We start from the raw sequence: 27176 nt of genomic DNA on the forward strand, positions 1-27176 counted from the left end.
GGATCAGCCTGTGACAGGTTAGGAGGCCCCTGCCAGCCCGGAGTCTGGACCACGGCTCTGACTACCCTGCAATTTACCCCCTCTGGACAGGGAGGGAGAAAAGATGAGGTAGATGACAGGAGAAATGAAGCTGTCACTTAAATGTCAGGTAAAACAAAAGGAGGGCAGGCAGGAAACTGCTACAAGATCTGACCGTAGGAAGAAAAAAAAAGCTCTACCAGTGCCATCAATTTTGGAGCGAGCTGAAATTTTGAGAAACTGTGAACGCAGTTTTTTCATTCAATACAAGGTTCCACGTGTCTTTTGTCAATTTGAATGGCAAGCGCACTTTCGATTGGAGCAACGCTGCCTAACAGACACTTCACTACAGTTTGTGTGATGTGCTTCTGGCTTCAAAGCTCTTTCCTAAAGTTTAACAGATGAATGCAACTTAAACTCTTCCAAACTCCTGAGTGTCTGAATCCGAATCTGTACAAGCCTAAAGACCTCTGATCTGAGAAGCATTTATTTTGTGCAGGTAAAAAAACAAAGCATTAGTGACGCCGCTAATTGTTTAAAGCCTCAAAAAGGCTGCCGCAAGAGCGGCTTGTGGCTTTTTGGAGATCCTGGGCCACGGAGGGCACGTAAAGACATTTCCATTCTAGGCTCGATCAGATAAATGAGTTAAAACTGCCCCCGAACAAAACTCGGCTTAAGTGCTCCGAAAACAGAACTAGCTTCACGGAGAGTAGGAAACAATGAAACGCTATCTGGTTAAGCCCCAACAGTGGCAGTTTAGTTAGGCTTAAAGAAAGAAAATCCAGTGGCTTTGAGGTTTATACAGTCAGTGCAGGTATGCTAACCATGGCTGCAGGCCTGCAGGGGTTCAGGACAGGAATTTATTCTTTTTAAGCTGATCCTCTTTGACCCTTCAGGCAAACTGTTAGCTAAGCATAAACAGGTAGCGCAAGCAAGCGAATAAAGTTAAATATCTTCTAGATCAGGGGTGACCTCCTCAACATGTCCTGAAATTCACCAGAGGCTTGGTAACAAACTAATCATTTGATTCAGGTGTGTTGACCCAGGGTGATATCTAAAACCTGCAGGACACCGGCCCTCGAGGCCTGGAGTTGCCCACCCCTGTTCTAGATCAAGATGAGCTGGTTAATTATTGGTGGGACTCTTTAGATGAAGACATTAAAAAAAAAAAGACTTTTATAAGTATTTTTAGAGCCAGCATCTTGATGTCTGACAGCAGTTTTTGACGAGGCAGCCCGCTCATCAAAAGATGAGGCCATTTCCGACTGCTTTTTGCTGAGGCCATCATGGGTGCACTGGTCAGAGGTCTGACAGTGTTTTGACAGGAGGGAAATGTTAGTCTGGCACACAGGCTGCTGAATGCTTTGTAGCACAGTGACAAGATTCTTGACAAACCATTTCAATCCTTGCCGCCTCCCTGACCCCACACAAATAAATATGACCCAACACAAATGACATGTCCCCGTTCAATTCCTCCCATCTTCTATTGTGCTAACACGAGTGCCGTTTCCGAGGACAGCAACGTGAACACTTGATGGTAGTTATTCAACCACTCGGGCACCTCTTGCTCCACCTCTTCCTATTGCTTCAGTGTAGGAAACAGCTTTGATCTTTTGTTCAGTCGAGGGGAGAGAAAAGTGGGCTTCCCATTTTCCAATTTCTACCTGCCAAGTGGCGCCACAGCCACAGTTTGTTGGCCAGTCAATTTGCCAATCATAGCACATAGTGTCGGGGAGGAAGAGGACAGTTTGTGTAAGCGTATCTCGCAAGGCCAGGGCTGCTCGCTGGCCCTGTATATTTGCTGTGGTAATACATGTAGAGACCTAACAAAGGAGCTTTTCAAGTTGCCTGCTGATGCTGAAGATAAAGAGACAAAAAAAACCATCCTAGAGCGATGTGTGCGCAGATACGTGATCGACTGTGCATTTGTGTGTATCCACTGGAGCGTGTGCACCTTTCCTCTTCACGGTGTGTGTTTTCTGTATGTGTGCATGCATAAGTGAATGGAAGCAACTTTGGAGTCTATGATTCCAGGTGAACCACAGGAAAAACATTTCTCTTAAGAAGTGTGCTCGCCACCCGGCCCACTTTTATGGAAGTAGAACAGCAGAGGTGACACTTGAAGCATTCATGTAAAATAACTGCAAATTGGATGAAAGCTCTGGATGTTGAAAGGAAGGCTTTCAGTGCATGTAAAATTAAAATACTATGAGGCAGTTCAGAGTAAGTGCAAATATATGCACCTTACTGCATTTACAGTGGATATTATTGCTCAAGTAAGTCAGGAATGGTGAATCTGGCACAAAAAAAGAGACAAAGAAGAACAAAACATTTTTAAGTCTTACCTCGGGACTTCATGCCGATGAAACGGTTCTCAACAATGTCTATCCGGCCCACTCCGTGTTTTCCCCTAAGAGATAAAGACAAGACTGTTGGATAAACTCCTAAATTATTTAGATCATCAAAAAGGAAGAAGTGCTCCGCCAATTCCCTAATTTGTTGACCTTGAAATTCCCTTCTATTCAATCTGTGTGACATTCTGGGCCTCACTGCAGAAAACAGGTGGAAATTGTTGATTGAAAATGTGTGTTACACTTTTTTGCCTATAAAAGTCCACGAATAACATGCTCAGCCAGCTGCTATGCATTCCTTAACAATGGCCACGGGCGGCCAGCATGTTTCTCCAGCTCAAACATATTTGTGCAAACTATATATTTTAACATCCATCCATCCATCCATCCATCCATCCATTCGCGTCCGCTTATCCTTTTCAGGGTCGCGGGGGGCGCTGGAGCCTATCCCAGCTGTCATAGGGCGAGAGGCGGGGTACACCCTGGACAGGTCGCCAGTCTGTCGCAGGGCCAACACACAGAGACAGACAACCATTCGCACTCACATTCACTCGCACAGTTCACACCTAGTGGATTTGATTATCCAATTATACTATCCCACCGGCAGCACGGTGGCAGGTGGTTAGCACTGTTGCTGCACAGCAAGAAGGTCCTGAGTTCAATTCCACCATCAGGCCGGGGTCTTTCTGTGTGGAGTTTGCATGTTCTCCCCGTGTTTGCGTGGATTCTCCTCCGGGTACTCCGGCTTCCTCCCACTCGTCCAAAGACATGCAGCTTGTGGGGATAGTATAATTTTAACATTGTTTGAATAATATCAACACTTAGCAATAAATCAGAAATAAAAATATTTTGAAATATTTTACATTTTTACCTGCCCGAGTCACCTCATACATTTTAGCTGGAGTTCATCTGTAGTGAATACAGCCTGTCGTTTGTTCACCTCAGCTTGTATTGTACCAGGTGTCCACGCCTGTTTACTCTGAATGAGGCTGTAAAACAGTGAATCCCACTTCTCTCTGATGACAGCAATGCTGAGGTGAGTTTTTGAAGTTATGCTGAACTTTTCTATCAGTGAGCGCTGCCATTAGCTGCTGTTAGAGAAACTTTCTTTGAAGTGGCTCACACACTTAGTGAACAAACTCTGATATGATGTGAGAATGCAACCAAGCTATTTGTCAGAAGGAATGGGCGATTTTTTTTCCTTTTTAAGTGAAAATAAAATAAACAATAAAAGGTGAATCAAATGGACCATTACGGCAAGGCTGGGATGGTCAGTTTGGTAAAGTAAATCCGTTGGGATCTTTCTTTGCCTTTAGACAACAATTCTGATGGCAAAAGAGCCAAACGGGACAGGCCAAAAAAAAAAAAAAAAAAAAAAAAGAAGGAATGGGCGATTTTTAAAATACTCGAGCCTAACATTACCTGGAAGTCTCCAGTCCGAGGGTTGCATGTCGGATCTGCAATAACTAACTATGGCAGTACCAGTAATAAATAAGCATGTTTACCCACATTTTCTTTTGTTAGACCCCTGACTTGAGTTCAGGAGTCTTGGCTGAGGCTGAAGGTGATGAGAAAGAGAATGAGGGAGGAGAGAGAGCAATGATGACTGAGGCAGATGAAAGAGAGGAGGCGGAGAAAGAGATAATAAGAAACAGATAATGAAATGTAGAAATATTAAATGGTATAGTTTAAAAGACCTACTCATGATCTTTAAATTAACACTTGACACTTAGGTGTTTTTAACTGTTATCAGATTTCCCTTTTCCTTCAAAATTCTCCAAAATCTGGAACATTCCAGTGGAATCCTATTAGAGGACAGAGGGCTAATAGAGCTCCAGAAACCAGGGTTGTGTCTGGCACAATGTCCGCCTGCTGTGACTTTATCAGAATTATACTACAAATGTGGAGGCATAAAACATTTGAATAACACATAAATGTTTATTTTGCCTGAAGTTAAACTCTTTTATTTAGAGATCGATAAATTACTACAAGTGATTCTTGAAGACCCTTTGGCTCGCAGCTACTTAATACTGAATGAACAGCTTCTACAGCAACTACAGGAAAATGACACCTGAATGTGGCCCATACAGCTATTGTTTTGGGGTGCTTGTGTCAAAGAGCAGTAAGAATTCAAATAAACCCAAAATATCTTGGGTAGATACACACCAATCATGCAATCATAGGAATGCATCATCAACATCATTGCACAAGTTTAATAAAAGCACACATCTGTAGCATCTGGCTACAGATTTGGGGCACTGTTCGCACAATGATGCATTTGCTTGGTAGAGCATGTCCTCCACTGATCAGAGACGTGGTTTGCTCTCTGGCTCCTTCAGTTTGCATCTTGAGCATCATCAGGAAAGATACTGAACTCCAGAGTTGCCCCTGATGTATTAATCAGAGAGTGTGTGTGTGTGTGTGTGTGTGTGTGTGTGTGTGTGTGTGTGTGTCATCTTAAAAATCTTTTGTAATAAGAAAACAATCTGAGTGCTTAAACTCAATAGAAATGTGCTGCATTAGTAACAGTAGCAGTTTGTACAACTTCATTATAGATTATGTAAACGATAGATAATCTGTAACAGTCTGAAGGTCTGAAGTTAAGAATTAAAGAAAAAAAAGTGTGTGTAAAATAAAAATCACAGGAAACACCTTGAAACCCAAAAGCAGCAGAGGAAAACAGTTTGTTCTGTGGTGTCGCCTGGTTCACCTTCAGTATTTCTCATTTACGCTGACAGTTGGAAAGCAGAGAGAGGAAACAAGGCTGGAAGAGAAACGCAGGAGGGAAAACTGGTGGAAGTTGATCCCAGGGCCAGCAGCGACAGACATCATTCTAGAGGTGGTAAACTTAACCACTGCTCCACCTCTGGGGACACGATCCTGATAGAGAGGCTTACTTACAGGCGTACACAGAAGGTGCGTGTTGTTTTGAAGCCACAGAAAAATGCTTACCCGATCTCATTGAGGTAAGAGAAGACATCCAGTGCTGTGTTTTTGGAAATACCATCGTTCATATTGGTCACCTTGACAGGAACACCTGCAGGAATAAAATACTGATTTAGAAAAAAAGATTTTTTTTAACACCAACATAGAAACAGAATCATAAATAGTAACTAAAATAGCTTTGATGCAGGCCATTATCCATCCTCTACATCGTGCTTTCTTACATCTGAGATTCAAACAGGACAACATTTTATCTATAGGCTGATATCCAAGTTCTCTGTTTTTCTGATACAACAAAGAACTACAGCAAAGCAGGCAGCTGATAAATTAATGTAATGCTCAAAAACACAAGAAACACATCAAAGAATCAAAGAGTTATAAAGTTTACTTTCACAGTCTAGTTTAAAAAAAATGTTTTGGACAAATGGCTTAAAAAACAAATTATTAATTTTCACTGAACAGATATATAAAAAAACAAAAACAAAGCAGAGTTTATCAAATCTGCTGACAAGCGCTTATTATCTCAGCCAGTCAAATAAATAGTCTCCAGCTAAAAGTGAAAGCCATTACAAAAGGAGATGGAGAGAAGGGCTAATAAATTCAAAGGCCCTTCTCATTTGAAAGCTGTGAAATTGTGGGCTGGCTTTACCTAATTCAATTACACACACAGCTTTGTTACCCATACTCTCTTCAGCTCAGAGGTTTTTTTCCTTCTCACTTCTTGTGTGTGTTTTGCGCATGTGCTGGAAGCTAAAGCACCTGCACTCATCTTCCTATTGCTCTTTAGACGCCCACGATCTCTCCGCACACTTAACCCAAGTGCGCATCAATCACTGTCATAGACCTGCTTATTCGTGGCCTTCGATAAAGCAACGCAGGCCAAAGGTGGAGGTGGAAGGAGGGGGGGTGTATATATCCTTTTTAAGACTACGCAAGGAGGAAGCAGGACGAAATCCGCTGCGCTGTCCATCCCGTGGCCTACACACACTTGAGCGTGCTTGCAGTTGTCAGTCAAACAGCTTTGAAGAGAAGAGCAGCACTTCTCTGCTTTTCAGCTAGCGTTTGCTAAGCTCTAATGGGACTGACATGTGAGGGACTTGGCTAATTTTTTTTAGACAAGGGCTTTGTTGACAGCCCATTCTCATATCGCGGGAATCATGGTGGCTCCCATGGAAGACGAAGAAGAAGACGAAGAAGAAGAAGAAGGGGAAGAAGAAAAAAGAGTGAAAGCAGGAGAGGGCAGTGTGTTTTTTAAAACGTGCCCTCTCCTAGGTATTTAATAATTAGATTAAAAGTTTAAATAAATTAGCTGAGCGTCTGAACGTGGGAGTGCAGGGGTCGGCTCTTTTCGTCCTTGCGCTGTTCTGGGTTCTATCATTTACCGAGGGGGTATTTTTCCACTCATGATCCCCTTTCTTCAGTTTCTTTTCTTTTTTTGTGGCCTAACAGTGCAGACAATGGGAGCGCAGACACAGTTGTAGGAAAAATTACTGCTTTACATTTTTCCTCTGTGTCTCTTTTTCCTACTTACCTCTTTGGCAAGAAAGGAGGGAGGGATGATTTTTTTTTTTTCACTTAAAAAAAGGGGAGAGGATTGGGGGAACGGAGCGTTTGACGGGGGTAGAAAGGTTCCTGTCGTTAAATATTCTTTTTTAATCAGTGAGAAAACGTTGGTGAGAAAGGCAGGGATGAAAAGGTGGGAGGGGGAATGAAATGAAACATTCTTGTGCTGATCTTGTGCTCAGAGGGAGGAGTAGGCTTGGGCCTTTGTGTGGACAACTAAAACAGCTTTTGTCATAGAGCGCTCAATAAAAGGCACAGAGAATATGTGTGAAAATGGAGCACAGGCATGCAAAGGGCCCGCGAAACCAGACCGGGCTTTTACTAGAGCATCGCTGTTTTACAAAAGCATCTCCAGATAACCGACGCCGAGCAACTTGTTTCGGAGTTAAACATTTCTTTGGGGGAAACTGGTAAAGAGAGATCGGGGTATCCATTTTCGTTGCGGATCCACTGAAAGGCATTTTCATTTGCTCTTTAAAATTTCCTGCTAAACTTTTGAACTTCCCTTAAATTACCCTTATAGCTTATAGCTCGTAAAGCTGCCCACTAAGTCTGTTCAATCAGAGGCGCTAGTGTCTCCTCAGCCTATTGATGTTGCCGTAGTTCAACCTCCACCGAGGAACCACGATGAAGGGACATCTGTGCCATTTGCCCCAGGCTTGGATGTGTCTTGCCGTTTTCTTTTTGCACAAACATGTGACACTTTCTACTACTCACCCTGAGCCTCGTAGCAATATATCTAATGAGCGTTCCCCTGGCCCCTCAGGGCTCAATGTATTAGCTGGAGTTAATGCTTCCGGCCTGTGTGTGTGCCCCCGGGTCAAACATGGCAGATTGGGACCAAGTAATGCTGTGAGGGGTTAGGGATAAGACTGGGTGGTCAGAAATGCTGATAAAGTGCAGCTGAGTCAGCCTCAGATCTGTAGCCCTACAGCTGTAACCATCAGTGTTAAGTAACAAGATGAGGTACGGCCTGCAGTGGACAGTGAGTGATAGTGGACGCGACCTCTTAACGATGATTAACAGAAGCTCCGAAATGTTTACATTTAACACATTTTTTGAATGTTTATGCATGACATGCAACAGAATGTCTCCAGGTTTGATGGAGCAACACAAAGTAAGGCAGAGGCCAAAGAAATGACACTAAAAACACTGCGTGATTATCCTCCATATAATTCACCTCCTTCTTAGAGGTCACCACAGTGGCTCATCTGTCACACCAACCCTGTGCAGGTCCTCTATCACCACATCCATTCTTCAATTATTCATCAAATACATGGCAAGAGGTCAATTGAATTGTCTGTTTTCAATTCGCATGATAAAGGTTTCACCTCCGAAGTATCACAAAAATCGAGCCTTCACTGTCCTTCAGTCATCTTGAACTTTTAGTTCACTCTTTAATCTTCTCCTCCCTCGATTACTCTTACTCGCTCTTGATGTGCATCTCTCAGTCCTCCTTAGCCAGTCTCCGTTTAGTGCTGAACGCATATTCTCACACATTACAGACCTTCTTTCTTCCCTTCACTGGTTCCCAGTGAAATTTATTAACATATGAAGCTCTACATGGACAGGCCCCTGTTTCTTTTATTAGAGCTACTGAGACATCATCGCTTCAGCAGACTTCTCAAATGGCTGAATCAAGGTCTCCTAACTGTTCCACCCTCTTACTTTAGAGTCAGAGGCGAGACTGCTTTTGAGACTGCGGTGCTCAAACTTTGGAAAAGCCTCCTTCAGCCTGTCAGGCCGGCCAAATCTGTGATTTGCTTTAAACGGCTGCTGAAAACTAATTTTTACAGGTTATCTTTCCCTTAATCTTTTTCTCTTTACTCTGAACCATCGTTTACATCTGGTTGTGTGTATGTTGGAATGAATACGTGACTCCATGTTTAATTATTTGTCTGTATCTTGGAACATGTATACGTATCTTTAATGTGTAGCTTTCATTCAAACTGTGAAGGACTTTTTACTCTGTGTTTTGGAAAGTTCTATAAAACTCATCCATCATATACATGAACAGTACTGTGTAAAGGGCTTGCACCTTCCCTGATTTCTTTATATTTTGCAACAAAACTGTGGAAAAAGGTGCAGCAATTTATTAAAAGATGTGCAAACAGAAACAGTATAAAAAGCACATGCTTCTTCTTCTACACTTCTTATTAGGCAAGCTTTCTTGTAATGTATTCAAATAGTCTTCAGGAATAGTTCTCTGGGCTTCTTTAAGGACATTTAAAGCTCTTCTGTGTGTTGATCCTACGTCATCTCTGTCAAACTGTTATTTTGGGCATTTTTCATAGATTCAGCAAAAGAAATTGCAGCAAATTATGTGTTTTGCCACCGCGTGGTAGTAACAAAGCACCCAAATACACCATTTAAAACAGCTTCTTTGCTAAGCTGTCTGTTATTGTAGACAATACAGGTGTCTTTTTTATGCTTGAATGACTCACTGATCATTGGCTTAACAAAAAGCGGTGTTCTGAAAATGGGCAGATACAAGGGCGGAGCTGAAAATGAGTGAAAAAGCAGTCAAAGAAAAACTTTGAAAGAGCTTTAAAAAAAAACCCTGGAGACCTACTTTGGAGAAAACTTTCAAAAATGAAACAGAATAAAAGCAAAAAGAAACGATGGGTGGCTTAAAACTTTTGCACAGTACTGCAAAAACAGGTAAAAGACAGATGCAGACTGATGGAGGGATCAACAGGTGACATGTGGCGAGCCCACAAACCGTTTTTGAACTCTATCTCCAGCACATCTTGGACATTTGGAGAGTCTTCTGGGTTCTTGGTCATCAGGTACAGGTCAGCCGGTGCACGACTCTGAAAAACACACAAAGGCACACACTCACTCCCTGAGAGGAATAACTCGGACCTCTTGAGACCTCATCAAAAAGAAAAGAGAAGAAAAAAAACGTATTAAGAGACTGTTGTGTGAGCACACGGCGGGCAGAAGAACAGAGGGAATGATGCGTGAAAAAGAAGAGACCTGAAAACGACATCAGGACTTTAGTGAAGACAAAAAAAGGGGGGAAAAATCAATGTTCCATTTTTCTCCTCTATTTGGTTTCATTTTCCCCATGTGGCCCTGCACCACAGGGGAAGGCGAGGAAAAGCAGAACACAGCGAGAAAGAGTGGGAAAGGGCACGAGAATGAAATTACTCACATCCTAAAGAACAGTGTATACCTGACAAGTGAAAAACACAATAAAACCCCACTGATGCTACGACAGCACCGATCTGAGCAGCAGCTCTGCCCGTCTGAGAGAATCTGCCGACTCTATCGTGTTTCTGCCATTCTCTCACTCTTCTCTAATCTTCCAGTTTTCCACTTGTGATTTTCTGAGTGACGTTTCCCCTTCTGCTTTATTTTCAAATGAAGAATCTTCCCCTAAATGGGCATCGCACAATAAGACCTTCAAGTCTACACCCTAAAATCCACTAAAGTTGTCCTCGTTGACAGACATTTGTCGTTTTTCTTTTTTCCAGCTGGCGGGAGCCGGGAGCGATTTCAGTAAAGTCACGGCTGGGACCTAAAAGAGCGTGGCGGTCTGACGTGCCTGCCCAGTGATGCACCCCTCCAACAATTACACGGCATTAGGACAAGATGATGGCCAATGTCTCCTGAGCTGAGGCAAATTGCAGGGGGACTATGCAAAATAACCACTGGGTGCATTTAAATGGAAAGCTTTACCAGACTCTAAATCATCATTCAATAACTAATCGGCATCCGCTCGCCGCCTGTCAGTGAGGAGAAAACGAGCAGCGCAATCACTTTCCTTCCTTTTAACTAAACACCGAAATTGACTGGGAAGGCGGCCATCTCCCTCTCCTTCATTTTCTGCCTCAGTGCCCTGAAAGATGCCAAATGAGAGCGAATGGGAGAGGGACAAAATGACTGCCCTAAAAAGCCTTTTGATGCTTACTCTTGGAGAGGGAAGAGGGAAAGAGGGAATTAATCTTTTTCTAACCTGCAAATGCAACACAGCACATGAGAGGCACCAGCTGGAAGAATACTTGCAGGTGGCGGGATGCTACACTACAGGAAACCTGTTGTTTATAGTTTTTTCCATTTATGGTCTTTTAATTATCATTTAATTAACAAGAAGTTGTTCATTTAGGCTCCCTGCTTTTGTTGTTGAAGAACGTCCGAGTTTAAAATAACCACTAAAGTATTTTCACACGATCAGCTAAAAAAAAAATCATTAATTTAAAAAGTATAGTAGCAGTAATGTGATGCCAAAGCTGAGAGCTTGAACTTACATACTACTGAATACAAAAAAGAAGGGGGGAAAAAAGGAAACGTAAAGGGACAGGGTTGTTTCCAGTGAGCGAGAGATCAATGCATTTCAATTCAAACCCCCTGCAGGTGGACCTGTCCCAAAGCCGTGGCCCTGAAAGAGAGGAAAAGGTAGAGATGGCGAAGGCGGGGGGGCGACGGGGTATTGGTGGGAAATGGGGCGTGAAGCGCACCATCATGTAGCACAGAGCAGCTCCTTTGGCAGTCTTTGCTTCTGCGATATTGTTGTGCTAAACGTGCCCCGGGCAGCAAAAGGAGAAGGCTGACGCATGAACTTAAAGCAAGTAAATTTCTATCTTTCCACTTATTAGTCGCCTCATTGGTTTTCAATCAAAGCCAAAAAGGGGCCAAAAGAAGCAGAAATGGCAGGAGGAGAAAGCAGGATTTGGGAAGAGAGCGGGAGAGGATGGTTTAAAAAAAAAAAAAAAAAAAGAGGGAAAAAAAAGCAAAACATGTTTGGCGCAACAGATTGGAAATGATCCTAAAATCACCACGTTTCAAGTCTGTCCTTCTCCTTAAAATGCAAACATGGCAAATTGAGACAAGAATAAAACAATATGCTTGTGTTGTGCTGTAGAGATATTTATATTCATAGCGCCCTTGGATAGTGTCACATCCTGGGCTGAATTTAATGAGGACAGCAGGCGCTTGTCTATGAAGGCAAAGCTGCGATGATGACGATGCTTAGATGGGCGCAGAGAGCACTCGCCAAGTAGCACAGGTCAGGCTAATGAGACCTGAGAGCAGTGAAGGCGCATGACAAATACTGACCTCTTTGCTTCAGAGCGCACACTGACATGTATACATACACCTACGAGCCCACTTCCTACCCCTACAGGCAGTCCTCCGACCATCCATCTTTCCAGCGATCAAATGTGAACGGCAGCAAACAAGTTTTCATTTCCTCTAGGTGGGCAGGGGCACGGCGTTTCGCTCCTTTACTCCTGGTCAACGGGAGCAGTGGGCCATCAGCTCCCGGATCAAAGAAAAAAGGAAAAAGAAGCAGGCCCGGGGAAACTCGCTGACAGAGGCTATAATTAAGACCAAGGTGATGTTTTAATGACTCAGGACGAGTGTCAAGCTGCCTCAGGGCAGACTCTGACTGCTCATGTGCGAAGGGACGAAGAGAGCGGGGACAGTGAGGAAGCTTGAGGATGTGGAGACATCCAAACACAAGTGCTGGATTGTTTACCACACATGATGGATTACAGAACATAAGAGGTGCTAAGCAACAATTAAAACCTCAGCCGTTTTGCCAACAGGTGGTGGTCTATGAAGTAAAAAAAAAAACATATATAACAGCACATAATATTTGTTTATCGCCTTCCTAGTTAGCATTTTGTTTCCAGAAATGTAATTAGGCAAATCCTAGGCATTAAAACCCTGCACATTCATATTCATTACAGTCTCTAATATCTCTTCTTAATTAGTAAAGAATAAGCAGGAGACAAAACAGACTACACCTTCATGTTCCCAGCAACACCAGAATGTAATAACTTTATAACAACCACTACATCAGTGCACTTATCAGATGCATGCCAACAGTCTGCAACAGCTAGCTAAAGCTGGCATGAATGCATGTCTTCACATAGGTTAACGTTGCCATATGGAGATGAGTAAACAAACGCCTGCAGCCCATTGTGGTGTAGGTGACCTGGTTTGGGGTTATCAGGAAGGATACAGTGTTAATCACAGAGTAACCTGAACTGCTGACGCTTATCTACAGACGAACATATGAGCGACCATTTGGATATTTCCTAATCTGACGGTGTTCAGCAGAGAGGGACCATTGTATCACAGATACAGAGGGGGGGACTATTGTATCGTCTGAATAGTCGCGGCCCGACCTCAGCCTTCAGGGCTGTAACTGGAGCAGAGAGACAGGCTGGTACAGAGAGCAAGGTGACCTCTATCAGATGACCTTCAGGTAGATCAGAATGTGACCTGCTGGTTTAAGAATTTGGAGGGGGAAGTGACTTTTTTGTTTTTACCCCCCAAGTTTAAATTGCACTGGTGTTTTTTTGTTTTTTTTTTATTAAAATGTTAACAAAAAGACTTGAAAACTTTTTACTTTTTTGTAAAGAAATTTCTACCTAGTCCCACATTTCAGCATTTCAGGCTCTGGGGTAATATATTCAAATCCTTTTACCACTTCAGACCTCTGTGCCATAAATATTTCATTGTATTTAAGGCCATGAATCGATTCAATATCGGAGAAAAGGTCCAGCACAAACCCCTCCCGAATGAACACACACACACACACACACACACACACACACACACACACACACACACACACACACACACACACACACACACACACAATACCATCATCATACATCGCTATGCTATTGAGCTGGTTCGTCTCATTCTTTTCAAAACATTTCTCCACAGGACGGCCACTAAAGAGGCAGCGGAGGGGTGGGAAAGGGACAGAGAAAGACAGCAAGAGATGGAGGTCTGTGAGTTACAGTGGCCCTGCCCCTGCATCTCCGCTCCAGCAGCGCAGGACCCCTCGCCTCCCTGTGACACCCCGTCCATTGGGGACTCATCTGTCTGGCGCACTGTCTTTGTACTTTACTGTTACTGGTGACATTTTGGTGTCACGGTGTCATGATGAAATGGCTCCCCTCCCACGTCGCAGCCTGCGGCGGCGCAACTAGTGGAACAATGAGGTCCCGAGGAGTTGGGGTTGGAACTCAGGAGGCCCCAGCTGGGCGCAACGCCCTAACCCTTCCCCCTCCCAGGCTCCCATGAAATCGGGAATTAGTAGAAGCGTTGCTGACGACAAGTCAGTGTCTGTGTGTCCCAGGCTCTTCCCAGGGCCTGGTGAGGACCCGGGGTGAGGAGAGACAGAGGCACAGACACAACGACCGAGGGATGGGAGCTCTGGGGGGCGTGGGGGGGTCACTGGGGGCAACCTGTATGTACTACACTGACCTTTAACCTTGCAGAGATCAAACCCTTGACTCACCCATGGCACTGTGGGAGAGTGAGTCATGTTTGTCTCTGGCAGGGCTGGCATTGGTCAGCAGACTGAAGGGAAGGTTTACTGATGTGTCCCTCCAAGTGTCTGACACATTTAACCACACGTACACACAAAAACGCAGCATTAGTTCTGTTAGTTCGGCGTGTGCGCATGAGATGGATGCTGAAGAGATGACTCACAATGGTCAAAAATGAGATGTACGTCAAGCGGCTTATGCAGGTTTCTTTCTATTTCTCACGATCAATTTCAAGAACAGGTACTGACCTGAAGATGATGTCATCCTTCAGAAGTTTAGGCAAAACCTTACCTTACCTTTTCAGGTTCACTTAAATTGTTTTTGCACCTGTGCAAAACTCTTCTGATCAGCTCTTGTTTTTACAGGCTTGAACAGGGGTGTCAGTGAGGAAGGTTAGAAAAAAATGCCTCAGACAGTCTGCACAAAACAATTTTTGGTCTATTTTCTTAGAACAGTTACAGAACAGCATATTAGAAGGCATTTCTTTAGTTAACAAGTATTATACTGTAACAACTTCAATATAAATTCAAAATTAACACAAGTAAGTCCCCGCAGGATTAAATATAAAAAATGATGAATTATGTTTCCTTTTATTAAACATTGCGAGCTTACCTTGGGATTCTCCAGGATGCCCGACTCGTAGCTGTAAAGAAATTTGAACAATTAAAGTTTCTCACTGGAAAAAATCAAATCAAATCAAAGATTCTGAAATAAGAGCTAAAGAAGATGCATCACGCCAGTCCTGCTCACCTGATATGCATGAGGTTGGCGTCCATGCTCCAAGGTGCCCGAGGGGTCACAGGCACAGGGATGCCATGCTCCTACAGTTTAACAGCAAAAGAAGCTTTTAAGTTACATCCTGTGAGCGCGACTTGCAAAAGGGTACGTCTCCACTGAGAAGGTTCTGACTGAAGGATTACAGACAAAGACATTTTGTGTGTGTGTGTGTGTGTATATATATATATATATACACATTTTTTTTTTTTTTTTTTTTAATTAATAAAATAAATTAAATGCAAGCGCTTTAAGACAAAGTACATTTCACAATTAACTCACAGGCTTGCCTGAAAGGTGTTGGCTAAACATCATGACCACCCTCTAGTGGGAAAAACTGGTCAGCCCATCATTTTTTTTTTTGGATGCGACTACATCGACAAACGTCCACCAGAATACAAGTGGTCCATGTAATTTAATCTGAGAATCTGAGGCAATAAATAATTAAAGCTTTCAATACAAAATGTTCGTTTATAAGCCTATCTTTGGTAGTCCACTGCATGCTTAATAATTGTTTTTTTCAAAATAATTCAGGACAATGTTAATGTCACTATTAAGTGGATGGTACTTTTAGGACTTGGAGATTTGATCAGGTAATTGTTAGGATTTTTTTTAGTCAAAGGCTGAATCTGTACCTTGAAAATGTTAACAGACCCATTGCTATGAAAATAAAGGGGGTAAAATAATTGTGTTTCTGACATTATGCCACTGACGGAGTTACCTTTGCATACTCCATCAAGTCCGTCCTCCCCCGGAAGCGGTTGTAAAACTCGGGTATCCTCCAGGGTGCGATGATCTGAAGAACACAAACAGAAACTCTTTCCAGCTACAGTGACATTACTCCACAGTGTCAGTAAATAATAATAATAATGGATTGGATTTATATAGCGCTTTTCAAGGCACCCAAAGCGCTTTACAATGCCACTATTCATTCACTCTCACATTCATACACTGGTGGAGGCAGCTACGGTTGTAGCCACAGCTGCCCTGGGGCAGACTGACAGAAGCGAGGCTGCCATTTCGCGCCATCGGCCCCTCTGGCCAACACCAGTAGGCGGTAGGGTAAAGTGTCTTGCCCAAGGACACAACGACCAGGACAGAGAGCCCAGGGATCGAACCGGCGACCTTCCGGTTACAGATACGCTTCCCAACCCCCTGAGCCACGGTCGCCCCATTACAAATTACATCCACACAATAAATAAACAAACTCACCTTGACCTCAGGGTAGAGGGCATAGCATGTTAGCTCAAAGCGGATCTGGTCATTTCCCTGAAAAGTGCAAACAACAGTTCAACTCGATGTTTCTTGTGTTACTTGTTGTATCAGTTTACAATAAACGCAGATGATTAGAAGTGTGCACAGCAGGGCCGTTGCTAACATTTTTAATCATTTATTCATATTTTCACTAATAATCTGCTTTATTTTTTATCTATTAAGGGCCAGAAAAGACCCCAAACCCCAAGTTTACATATTCAAACAATTAGTTTTCCCCAAACTACATCCTAAACTCAAAAATGCCCTCCATGTACTATCAAAGACAGTAAAGAAAACCAAATGAATCATAGTTACTATGCAAAAAAAACCCTTAAAATGAACTATTTTACTTCACACTGACTCAAATTTTTTAGAATTGTTGATTACTTTTTGTGTTAATGGATGAACTGATTAAATTTTAGTCGTTTCTTAGTTGTTAGTAGTTGTTTCTCTACTGTCTCTTTCTATAGAAGCTTGTTTCTGACACTAGAACAAAAAAAATCACCTACTAAACATTTTTTGTTATCTACAATTTAGAGTTTTGGATTATTATCCTAAAATTTAAAAATAGTTACTTTTGGCTTACTAACTCAATTTTTCTGTGGCTTAAACAAGCTTCCATAGTTTCCTCATTATCAACACAAATAGTAAAAGAATAAATGGGCTGCACGTTGAAACACGAGGCAGGGTACACCCTGGACAGGTCGCTGGCCTCTCACACAGCTATAAGAAGTTACAATGCTTTAAACCTGTACTTTAACTCCATGATGTGGTTTTTGACTCCATCTATAGGCAACATGTGGACACTGCATTTCAGAAAAGACGTAAAATAATAGAAGGAAAATGTATTTAAAAAGTACAACATGTTTTTTTAAAGGGTTTTATATTCCAGAAATATATTTGAAAATACATTATGAATCCATGAATCCAGAAAAATCTCCATAAATTTGCAGTGTAAATATACAGGAACTATTACTAACGCAGCTAAATTTGTGCTCTGAACATACATCGGGTCAAATCGGGATATGAAAACAATAGCATGAAAGTGTGGCTAACTGCAGTAAGTCTAAATAATGAGAACATCACAAACTGTCACTTTCACAACCTAGGCTGAGAAAGTTCTTGGCATGCAGCCTGAAAACATCTTCATCTGGTAGAGCTGCAGTCAGGACACTTGAACATTAGATGAGACTCAAAGTTGTCTTGATCTGTTAAATTACCAACTCTGACCAAATAAACTCTGTGCTCCTATTTTACCATTTGAGCTGTACGCTCTTTCCCATTAAAAAGGCTCACTTTAGAAATAAGACAGCTGTTATTCAGCTGTTATGCCTCTTTCTTTTCAAAGGACTAAATAGAAAGGGTTTCTGAGGAAGAGGAAGGGTAGATTTTAACTTTGTAGTCTTATTTAGGTTAATAAGCAACTGTGCAAAGAGAGCTAGACCTAGCTAATAAGTCTGTACTTTGAAATTGGTTGGGATCAAAACACCTCAATTTTAACCGCCATGTCTGAGGCTTAATTTATAATAAGAAAACTGATGCTTTAGTCTTGAATCACAAGCCCTGCATTTGATTTTATGTCCCTGCTCTTCAAAAAATAAAGATGTAAAGTTATTCCCGGAATCACATTTGCAGATTTTGGACATTCTTACCCCACACGACATAATTCCATGCCCATTGTCTCACTTACCTTTCCAGTGGCACCGTGTGAGACAAACTGGGCACCCTCCGTGCGTGCAATCTCCACCTGACGGCGGGCAATGCAGGGCCGTGCTACCGCAGTGCCCAGCAGGTACCGGTCTTCATAGACAGCATTGGCCTGAACTGCAGGCCAGATGAAGTCCTCCACAAACTCTGTACGAAGGTCTTCAATGAAAACCTGCACAGCCACAGAGGCGAGGACACAGAACAGGGCTTTGTTAAAATGGTTCCATCATGTCATTTGTCCAGAAGACTGACTGTGACTCTGACTGTGGTGCAGAATCAAGCACTGCCTTGCTAACTCGTCCGTGAAATAAAATCCTAATGAAATTAATAACAATTTTCCACCTTTACTATAACTGCAATACTTCTACATCTAGAAAAAAATATTAGTATTTGGATCAGTGCCAGAAATCCAGGATTAGTCGGGCTGTGCATAAGCATTAAAAGCATTGTAGCTGACATTCTCTGATGTTGCTCACGCTGCAAACACATCCTAATCAAATACAACATCCTGTTTCACTGACACTTACCTTCTTTGCACCGAGGCTTTCCGCCTTTTTCCGGGCAGCTTCAAAGTCTTCGTCTTGCCCGATGTTGGCCTAGAAAGACAGAAAAGCGCTGTGAATGTGAACGTTGATGTTGAAATCTCCAGGGGAAACAGGATGAACAAAATAAGAAGATAAATATGCAGGTTCTCTAGTTTAAATTCTTCTCTAAATTAAATGCATCGACACACAGAGGCACGTGCCTACCAAAGTGTTATTTTTGACAGTCCACCGTCTTGCAGTTCAGATCATGTCTGCTGAGGAGATGCAACAACTGAGCGTGAACGCCACTCGAGGCCATGAAGAGGCTGTACTGATCTCCTGAACTGAGCAAGGGATTATTTTTCTCACATAGTAAAGTGAATTGTAGCTGCTCTAAAAGAACCTGCATATTGCAGTAATCATACATGAATTATACTTGCACAGTGGCACAGTAAACCCTCTCGGTTTTTGTTTATGTGACTGTTGTTTAGCAAATTCACGCAAGTGCGTGATTTTGTAATTTCATGAAACATTACACTGGATCATGTACTGGAAGAGTGCCTTCTTTTACTCCACTGAAGAGCTAGAGCTGAGGTGTACATCCTGTTCAACAGCTATGAACCTTTGGCTGACACCCACCCCCACTGACCTAAAAAAAATCACTAAATGAAGTTAGACAATCGGAAAATCTGCCTACTGTGCAGTTCTGAGTGGCTGTGGGGCAAAACGCAAATCCAGGCAGATTTGAGCTGTCATTATGAATCCAAACCTTTTGACCCATGCAGAGATACCCAAAACGGTAGGTCTTGGGGTTGTTTTTATAGATTTTTTTAATAACGGACCACAGTGAACACCTGTAACCCTTTATAAAGCCAACTGTACAACCAAAAGGACACAACATGCAAAAGCCTGGCAGCATAAAACTAAACCAACTGTTGCATGCATGGCTTCAAACCTTACCAAGTAGGTGATGACATCATAGCCCTGCTCCTTGAGCCAGACCAGAATGCAGGAGGTGTCCAGTCCACCACTGTAAGCCAGAACCACCGTACCTTTAGACATGATGAGTGCTTTTTGCTGAAGCAGCCAAAGAAGCTGTCGAGTGGCAGGGAAACAACAATACAACATTGTAATTCAATGATTACATAACTATTAACTCGTAATGACGAAATGTCAATTAATAACCCAAATTCTGATCGCTGTCCTTGTTTGACTTAACAGCAGGTCCCAACAGACCATTAGTTCAGATAAGTTTTGGACAATTCTTGATTTGGTAAAGTTTCCAAGGTTAGCTTGGAAAACTTCCAATATAAGGTCAGATGCTCAAATATGAGCATTTTCTGCTCACAAACTTTAATACCAACTATTGCGCAGGCAATTGAAACAGATCTTGAGTTAATAAGGCTGTAAGGAATAAATGTTTTGACCTCAAGAGCTCAGTGAGCATGTAATTTCTTTCTTTCTGCAGAGTCAGTCTCCTACAGATCTCCAAACTTCATGTGGCCTTCAGATCAGCTCAAGAACAGTTCGTAGAGAGCTTCATGGAATGGATACATCCATCGCCAATAATGGATGTAAACCACGCTGCTACTGGAATCTAAAGCAGTGGATACGTGTTTGTCTGGAGTCACAAATCAGACTTCTCTGTTTGGCAATCCAAGACATGAGTCTGGGTTTGAGATGAGAGATGAGATGAGAATGGTACTTGTCTGACTACGTAGTGCCAACTGTAAAGTTTAGTGGAGGGGGATTATGGTTTGGGCTTGTCTTTCAGGAGTTGGGCTGGGTCTCTTAGTTCCACTGAAAGGATCTCTTAATGCTTCAGCACACCAAGAGATTTCATGCTCCCAAATTTGTGGGAACAGTCTGGGGATTGTCATTTTCTGTTTCAACATGACTGTGCATCAGTTCACAAAGCAAGGTCCAAAAAGACATGGATGAGTGAGTTTGTGTGGAAGAACTTGACTGGCCCGCACAGAGTCCTGACCTCAATCCAACAGAACACCTTTGGGATGAAGTAGAGCCAAGACTACGAGCGGGCCTTCTCGTCTAACATCAGTGTCTGACCTCACAGATGCGCTTCTTGAAGAATGGTCAAAAATTCCCAACAAACACACTCCTAAACCTCACGGAAAGCCTTCACAGAGGAATTGAAGCTTTTACAGCAGCAAAGGTCATGAAATATCACTCAAGTTCATATGCGTGTGAAGGCAGATGAGCAAATGCTTTTGGCAATATAGTGTACTTGCAGTTGCTGGAGTCAAAACTTTTAAAGCTGAGTTACAATATCTTATGCACGCATTTCTTTGCTGGCTCAGTGCTTCTTAAAATGAAATCATTGTAGACTTAACAAGTACTAGAATTAGTATTCTCGTAATACCATTAGTGCTAGGGCTGTGCGATATGACCAAAATCTCATATCCCGATATAAGAATTCTATCGTAAATCACAAAAATGTAACATTTTCTGTAAATTCTGTGAATCTCGGGCAACTCGACTTGCGGGAAGTGTTTCCAGCTGCGCGTCATGTAGCTGGAGTCGAGTGTTTTAACCGATGCATGAAACTATACATTTTTAGACATAAGTTGTAAAGGCCGCCGTTTTCTTTGTGAGTATTTATTACACGGCGTGCTGCGGGGAAAAGCCTGTTCTAACGTTTGAGTCTACGGTTTATTTTTTAGCACCTGGCGGCTCTTTTTTACTTCTCATCCGTAAATAATCTGCTCTTTCACGTGATTCTGTTTATTTTGAAAAGTCTCAACAGGATCTAAGCAGGGATAGCTCAGTAGGTAGAGTGGTGGCCCCATGATCGGAAGGGCGGGGGTTCGATTCCCCCGAACAGCTACCCTGAGGGACCCCTGAGCAAGGTACCGTCCCTACACACTGCTCCCCGGACGCCCAATGGCTGCCCACTGCTTCACTGAGTGAATGGGTTAAATGCAGAGAGGGATTTTCCCCACGGGGACCAATAAAGTACGCTTTCTTTCTTTGAGCTTTAATGTGAAAGGTTTATGTGGAACATAAACAAGCGGACACGCGATGCATAAAAACAGGCGCTTGTCCGTCCATAGTGTGGTTATATAAAGAGAAAGAGAACTTTCCGAAATTAATATAGCCACGATATAAAATAAAATATTGCCATAAACAGTTTATTTTGCGACACCACGAAACAAACGATAGCGTAAAATGAAACGATAGACGTTTCTATATCGTCATCCGATATATATCATTATATGAACAGCCCTAATTAGTGTTAATATTAATTTAAGCAACTTTTGAAGTCTAGCTGGCAGTATATATAGCATTTTATTGTAGATCGTGACATACATGTGGCAAGTTAAGGAGGACCACAGAATTGTGCTTGTGTGAATGTGATGTTTGTTTTGTACATATAATAACAGCGTGCTAGCATTGGTATATTCTCTAGTGATGTGCGATACCACTGATTTCCTTTCCGATCCGATACAAAGTAAAATTCAGGGTGGTATCGACGATACTGATCCGATACCGATACTTTGTACAAAAACGTATTTCAGTTATTGTATCTCAAATTATAGCATCATAATGATTACAGGACATCGGATTACTTGTTCTTATCGCTTAATAATGCACAGTTATCATATAGAAATAAAAAAAACTGAAGTTGTGCGCTATTTGAACACGTTGCCTGCCTGCAGCACTAAAGGACTCCGTGAGAGACGTCTGTCTCGCCCTTGCAGCACCTGTCCATGTCCACTCCTCTTCAGTTCACCTCAACATAAGCTCATCATATTCTTGTGCTTGATGAGGTTAGTAGTGTTGCCACAACACCTCCGTTTCTTGCCACATGTATTGCAAACTACGTCTCAACCGTTTGTGGAAGTAAAATACGTCTGCACATGACTCCATTTATGCTCAGCCATTGTTGTGAGTGTGCACAACAAGGGGCTGGACACATTTATACAAACATATGTCCAGTGTTGGGTAAGTTACTTTAAATTAGTAACTTAGTTACATTACTAGTTACTTCTATCAAAAGTAACTCAGTTACTTCAAGTTACTCATTACTTTCAAAGTAACTAGTTACTAGGGAAAGTAACTTTGGTTTTACTCAGAATTCTCTTGTTAATGTGTTTCTTCCATAACTTTGCCAGTCTTCTAGCTTGCTTACTTGCCACAAGTGCACTGTGCCACCTACCAATAGAAAGGAAAAGATAATGTGCATATTTCCACGAGAGAAATCCCACGCCTGGACCGTCATTGACTGCTGCCATGATTCTAGCCTACGTCACAGCGTCATGTGCGCCTTTTACATCCAACACAAAAACTGCAGTCGTGGTGCTTTCGATTGTACTCAGAACTCTGAAATTCTGCCTTCTGAATAGGAAGATGTAGGTAACACCAGACTGCAGATGAGCTGCATACAGGGCTGGACTGGGACAGAAAATTGGCCCGGGCATTTTGACTAGAGACCGGCCCACCATTATAGGAAAAATCATAAAGCCTTTGAATGAAAATAAACACTGTTGTGACAGTGATGTACACTGTTCTGATGGTATATATGCATCAATCTATCAATCGTTTGTTGTAAGATTCAGATAATTATTTTTTAAAAGCTAGACATTTTAAATGAGAATAAGAAAGAAAAGTATTTCCTTTCCTTCCGCCCCTGCACAGTTACCAGCTGTCAGCTACCTAAAAAAGGATCCTGGGTTATTTGTCTCTCAGAAACAGTTCATAACTTCCCTTCAACTCATTCATGTCACCTAAAAGGTAAACCTGTTTCTCCATCATCTGTTCAGCTCTGATGATTCAGTAAGGACATCTCCTGGTTTCATCTTCATGTTTCCCTCTCACCAGATAACCAAACCGATATCATGACCAGCAGCTTTACAGCTGTGGCTCCAGCAAACATCAGCTGATACTAGAAATTAATATTAAATAAATTCTAACAACAGCTGATCAAGCTTAAACGTGCTGCTGTTGTTTAGCGCGACATCCGCTGGTTTCCTCTTTCGGCGCAAAGTGGGCGATAAACAAACAAGAGAGCCGATCAGCTGATCATTGATCAGTTTCATGATTGAAGTAGAAACAGGAGAGGGAGGGGGGAGAATGAGAGAAGAAGAGGCAGCTGTGCAGCAAAGACACAGAATAACTCCAGCTTTGTGTCTTTTTCATTGTAGCTGAATTACGGGACAAACTGTTCCTTTTCACCTCAATAAGAAACGCGTAATATTTTCTCTGAATACCAGACGGGACGGTTGGCAACTCTAATAACTTATGAACAAAATAAAGTTCAACATCATTAACTTCATAGCACCCACCCAGCTGTATAGAAACTCCGTCATGCTAGCTAGCACGCAGTACGGAAAAAGTCAGAATAACGAAAATAAACTCCACCTAAACTTGGTTCATATCTGACCCAGAGAGACTGCAGGTCATAACTTCTTACCTGAAGTTCAGTTCACACTCGGACCGGCGGCCGCCTCGGGTCTCTTTTCCTTCATCCACCTGCTGGCCTCCACCACTTGCTAATGTTACTGAATCTGTGGAAGCTCCGCGATAGCCACCACACGAAGTAACGAGTAACGAGCCTATCTAAATCCCAGTAACGAGTAACGCGTTCCTGATTTTGGCATAATAACTAGTTACCGTGCTCGTTACCACAATAATAACGTAGTTACTGTAACGCGTTACTTAATAACGGTTAGTCCCAACACTGCATATGTCACACATGACTATGACAGGCAGAAGACTAAGTAGTTCCTTCCAATGTAGACAATCCAAATGATATATTTTATTTGCACTCCGTTCCTGTTAATGATAACCTACAAATTTACCCTAAATTACTAAAATATCGATATTTTAATATGAGTATCGATTCTAGAACATAAATGACTGGTATCGGAGGAATCGATATTTCAGTATCGATCTGCACATCACTAATATTCTCATGAATGTGAAAGTAAAGAAGAAATGACTTTACATAAGCAGAGGCAAGTCCTTCCCTTTTGTCAGACGAGTCCTATTTTTTCCCCACGTAAATAAATTTCGGAAACAGGGTGTGGTTTTGGGATACAACTTGCACTACATAATTACTGTTCTTTCAAATATGCCGGTGCTAAAAAACACATTTAAAGAAAAGGTTTAACAGTCGCAAGAGAGCTCTCTACAAAATGTTTTCATCCTACTGGCGTGAATACATACTTATTACCGACACAGGTATGAATATTTCTGGGAGATGTTGCCAACAAGGTTTAAGGGGCGCATAGAATTACCACAGCAACTGAAGTCACCGGCGACTGACGGCAACCTCCAGCTAAATTCATAACGCTCATTATGATTGCGTAACTACCCTTACAGAGAGAAATAAACACATGTACATGTATAGATAGTTTGTACTCACAGACACTAGCAGAGGGTTTCTTTCTAACCGAAGAGACGCGTGTGTCCGTCGGTGAGGAGCGCAGGAAAGCAGCAGCGTGCTCGGTTCGCTGACTCTGCTGTACGGTTTGCTGCCCTTCGCGACACGTTGCGTCATCCACAGGGCACGTAGCGTGTTCGTGTCGCTTTGACCGCCCTGTGTCAGCAGCATTTGTTTTATTTAAGAATTTATGGGAGCACCAGAGCTTGCTCAGTAGATACACTGGCATTTAAATGTAATCAATCTGAAATTCATTAGGAATCCATTTCTCCAGATTTTGTGCAAAGCAGGAAACGAAAATACATACAAGTAGGGAATTTGCAGGTGTTTGCCACAGACCGGGGATGTGAAGCTCATATTACATCGTGGGCCACTTTGATCTTATGTGGGTTGGACCAGTGAAACCCCCGTTTTGTCAGTGAAAACGAATTTAAATACACATTTGATGCCCACAGTATCACAATAAGAACAGGCAGTGCAATTTCTCTACTATTAATCTCTACGTTTAACATTAGGCTCAAAACATTCCTTTTTGCTAAAGCTGATAGTTCAGCAACAGGACTAGGCTGCTGGGGGCTGGTTTCTGTTCGTTTTCACTCAGCTTTTTCCCCACTCATTATGTATTTATACTGTATATCCAAGCTCCTTAGACTACGACGACCTGGATGACTGTGAACCTTCACAGACGTGTTTATACTCCACACCACTCTGCATTTAATCATTATTGATTAAATTGATTATTAATCTTCGGCTCTCTTACACAGACTGTCTTTTGTCCTGTCTTCTTCCCCTTACCCCCAACCAGGCAGTGCAAATGGCTGCCCCTTCCCGGGTGTGGTTTCACCTGAGGTTTCTTCCTGTTAAAAGAGTGTTTTCCATGCTTAGTGCTTGTTCATTGAATTGAACTGAATCAAACTGGATTTCAACAGCATATCCGATTTTAATTTGAGTTCATGGGTCTGGAGCAGTGAAACTCACCTTTCTGTCAGTGAAAAAACATTTCCTACACAATCCTGGGATATGTTAATGCAAGAAAAAGAAATGCATTGTAAATTGCAACAGTAAGTCTCACTTTTATACCTAATGAAGAATATATTATAATGAAGAAATGTTGCTGTAGTCTATGAAAGAAAACAGCATCACTCTTTGGCCTTAAATTGTTAAAAAAACAAAAAAACGAAGAAAAAAACCCCAGATGTATAAAATGACAGAAAAAGTTCTGGTAGCTCGTTGTACAGACTTTTCTGTAATTACAAGCCAGAGAGTTTTTGTTAATTCACATACTTTACTTGTTTAGCTTTCACTGTGAAACAACTCTTAAAAACCTCTGACATTTCAATAGTGTTAAAAAAAAAGGACCTTTTTTGTCATTTAATTATTTAACTATTACTTCATTACTTTGGTGTAATATGAATGGTCGTGGGGAAGGCCTTTATCAGTAGGAAAAGCTGTAGTAAAACCTGTGAAAATATAGTTAAAAGTCCTAAATTTATGCCCTCCTTCACAAGTTCCTTGGCCTTAATATAAAATTGACCCTGGGTTTGGACCACGAACACCACAGCTACGGTAAAAAATGCCCAGTATTGGCTTTATTTCATCACTCTGCTCAGAGAGGCAGGACTGAGCTGCACCCTATGGCTCCAGCCTACAGAGGATTGATCAAGAGCATCCTCAATACTGTCATCACTGTCTGCTATGGGAAAAAAAACACACACAGGCACAGGAGAAGAGTCTCCAGAGAGTAATAAAAGCTGCAAAGGGGATTATGAGGACTGATCTTCCATCAATATGCAGACAACGCCACAAGAAGTACACAACACATCGTCAGAGACATCATTCGGGACACACCCTCCTCTGACCAAAACAATGAACATATCAGCAGAGTGGACAGTCTGATTACACACACCACATGCTTCCACAACAACTTCTTTTCTAACAGTCAGACTGATGGCAAAAAACAAAACTAAAGAACACACAAATTTATTTTGTGCAATATATATCTTCATTTAAGTGTAATACAGGATTTGCTGTTATATACCTGTTTATTACTAGACATAGTGTCAATTAATAATCAAGTGTGCCCTTTGTTTGTATATATTTGTGTTTATTTGACTTTAAGCTCTGCACAACATGTCCCATGTACCCAGACCTAGTGTATGTGTACAAATGGCAACCAAAAGATTTTATCTCCATCTTACCTGATACCACTGAGAGAGATCATTGTTCTCATCTGATTCCTCACAAGTTTTGATTTTTGCAGGCGTCCTTGTCACCGCTGGTAGCAATCCAGCACCTCCACAGCCATTGTCACTCTACCACACTGCAGTGCCAAGAGTGTAGACGA

The 27176-nt window shown here is 42.1% G+C and overlaps 1 protein-coding gene across 1 annotated transcript in view; it reads right to left on the minus strand.

Annotated features, from left to right (window-relative positions):
* Positions 1-25018, minus strand: part of ass1 (argininosuccinate synthase 1) — a 32518-nt gene extending 7500 nt beyond the window's left edge. Inside the window, exons 1-11 of the mRNA XM_042221697.1 lie at positions 24815-25018; positions 19390-19524; positions 18433-18501; positions 17889-18077; positions 16157-16213; positions 15666-15740; positions 14921-14991; positions 14783-14813; positions 9598-9688; positions 5322-5406; positions 2364-2428 (exon numbers count right to left, since the gene is read on the minus strand). Coding sequence (XP_042077631.1) covers positions 2364-2428; positions 5322-5406; positions 9598-9688; positions 14783-14813; positions 14921-14991; positions 15666-15740; positions 16157-16213; positions 17889-18077; positions 18433-18501; positions 19390-19524; positions 24815-25003 — 1057 coding nt within the window. The 5' untranslated portion in view covers positions 25004-25018. The remainder of the gene's footprint in view (positions 1-2363; positions 2429-5321; positions 5407-9597; positions 9689-14782; positions 14814-14920; positions 14992-15665; positions 15741-16156; positions 16214-17888; positions 18078-18432; positions 18502-19389; positions 19525-24814) is intronic.
* Positions 25019-27176: the final 2158 nt, after the last annotated feature.

This window comes from Haplochromis burtoni, unplaced genomic scaffold (genome assembly GCF_018398535.1).
Source record: "Haplochromis burtoni strain Fernald_Lab_line unplaced genomic scaffold, NCSU_Asbu1 Contig_72, whole genome shotgun sequence".
NCBI lineage: Eukaryota > Metazoa > Chordata > Actinopteri > Cichliformes > Cichlidae > Haplochromis > Haplochromis burtoni.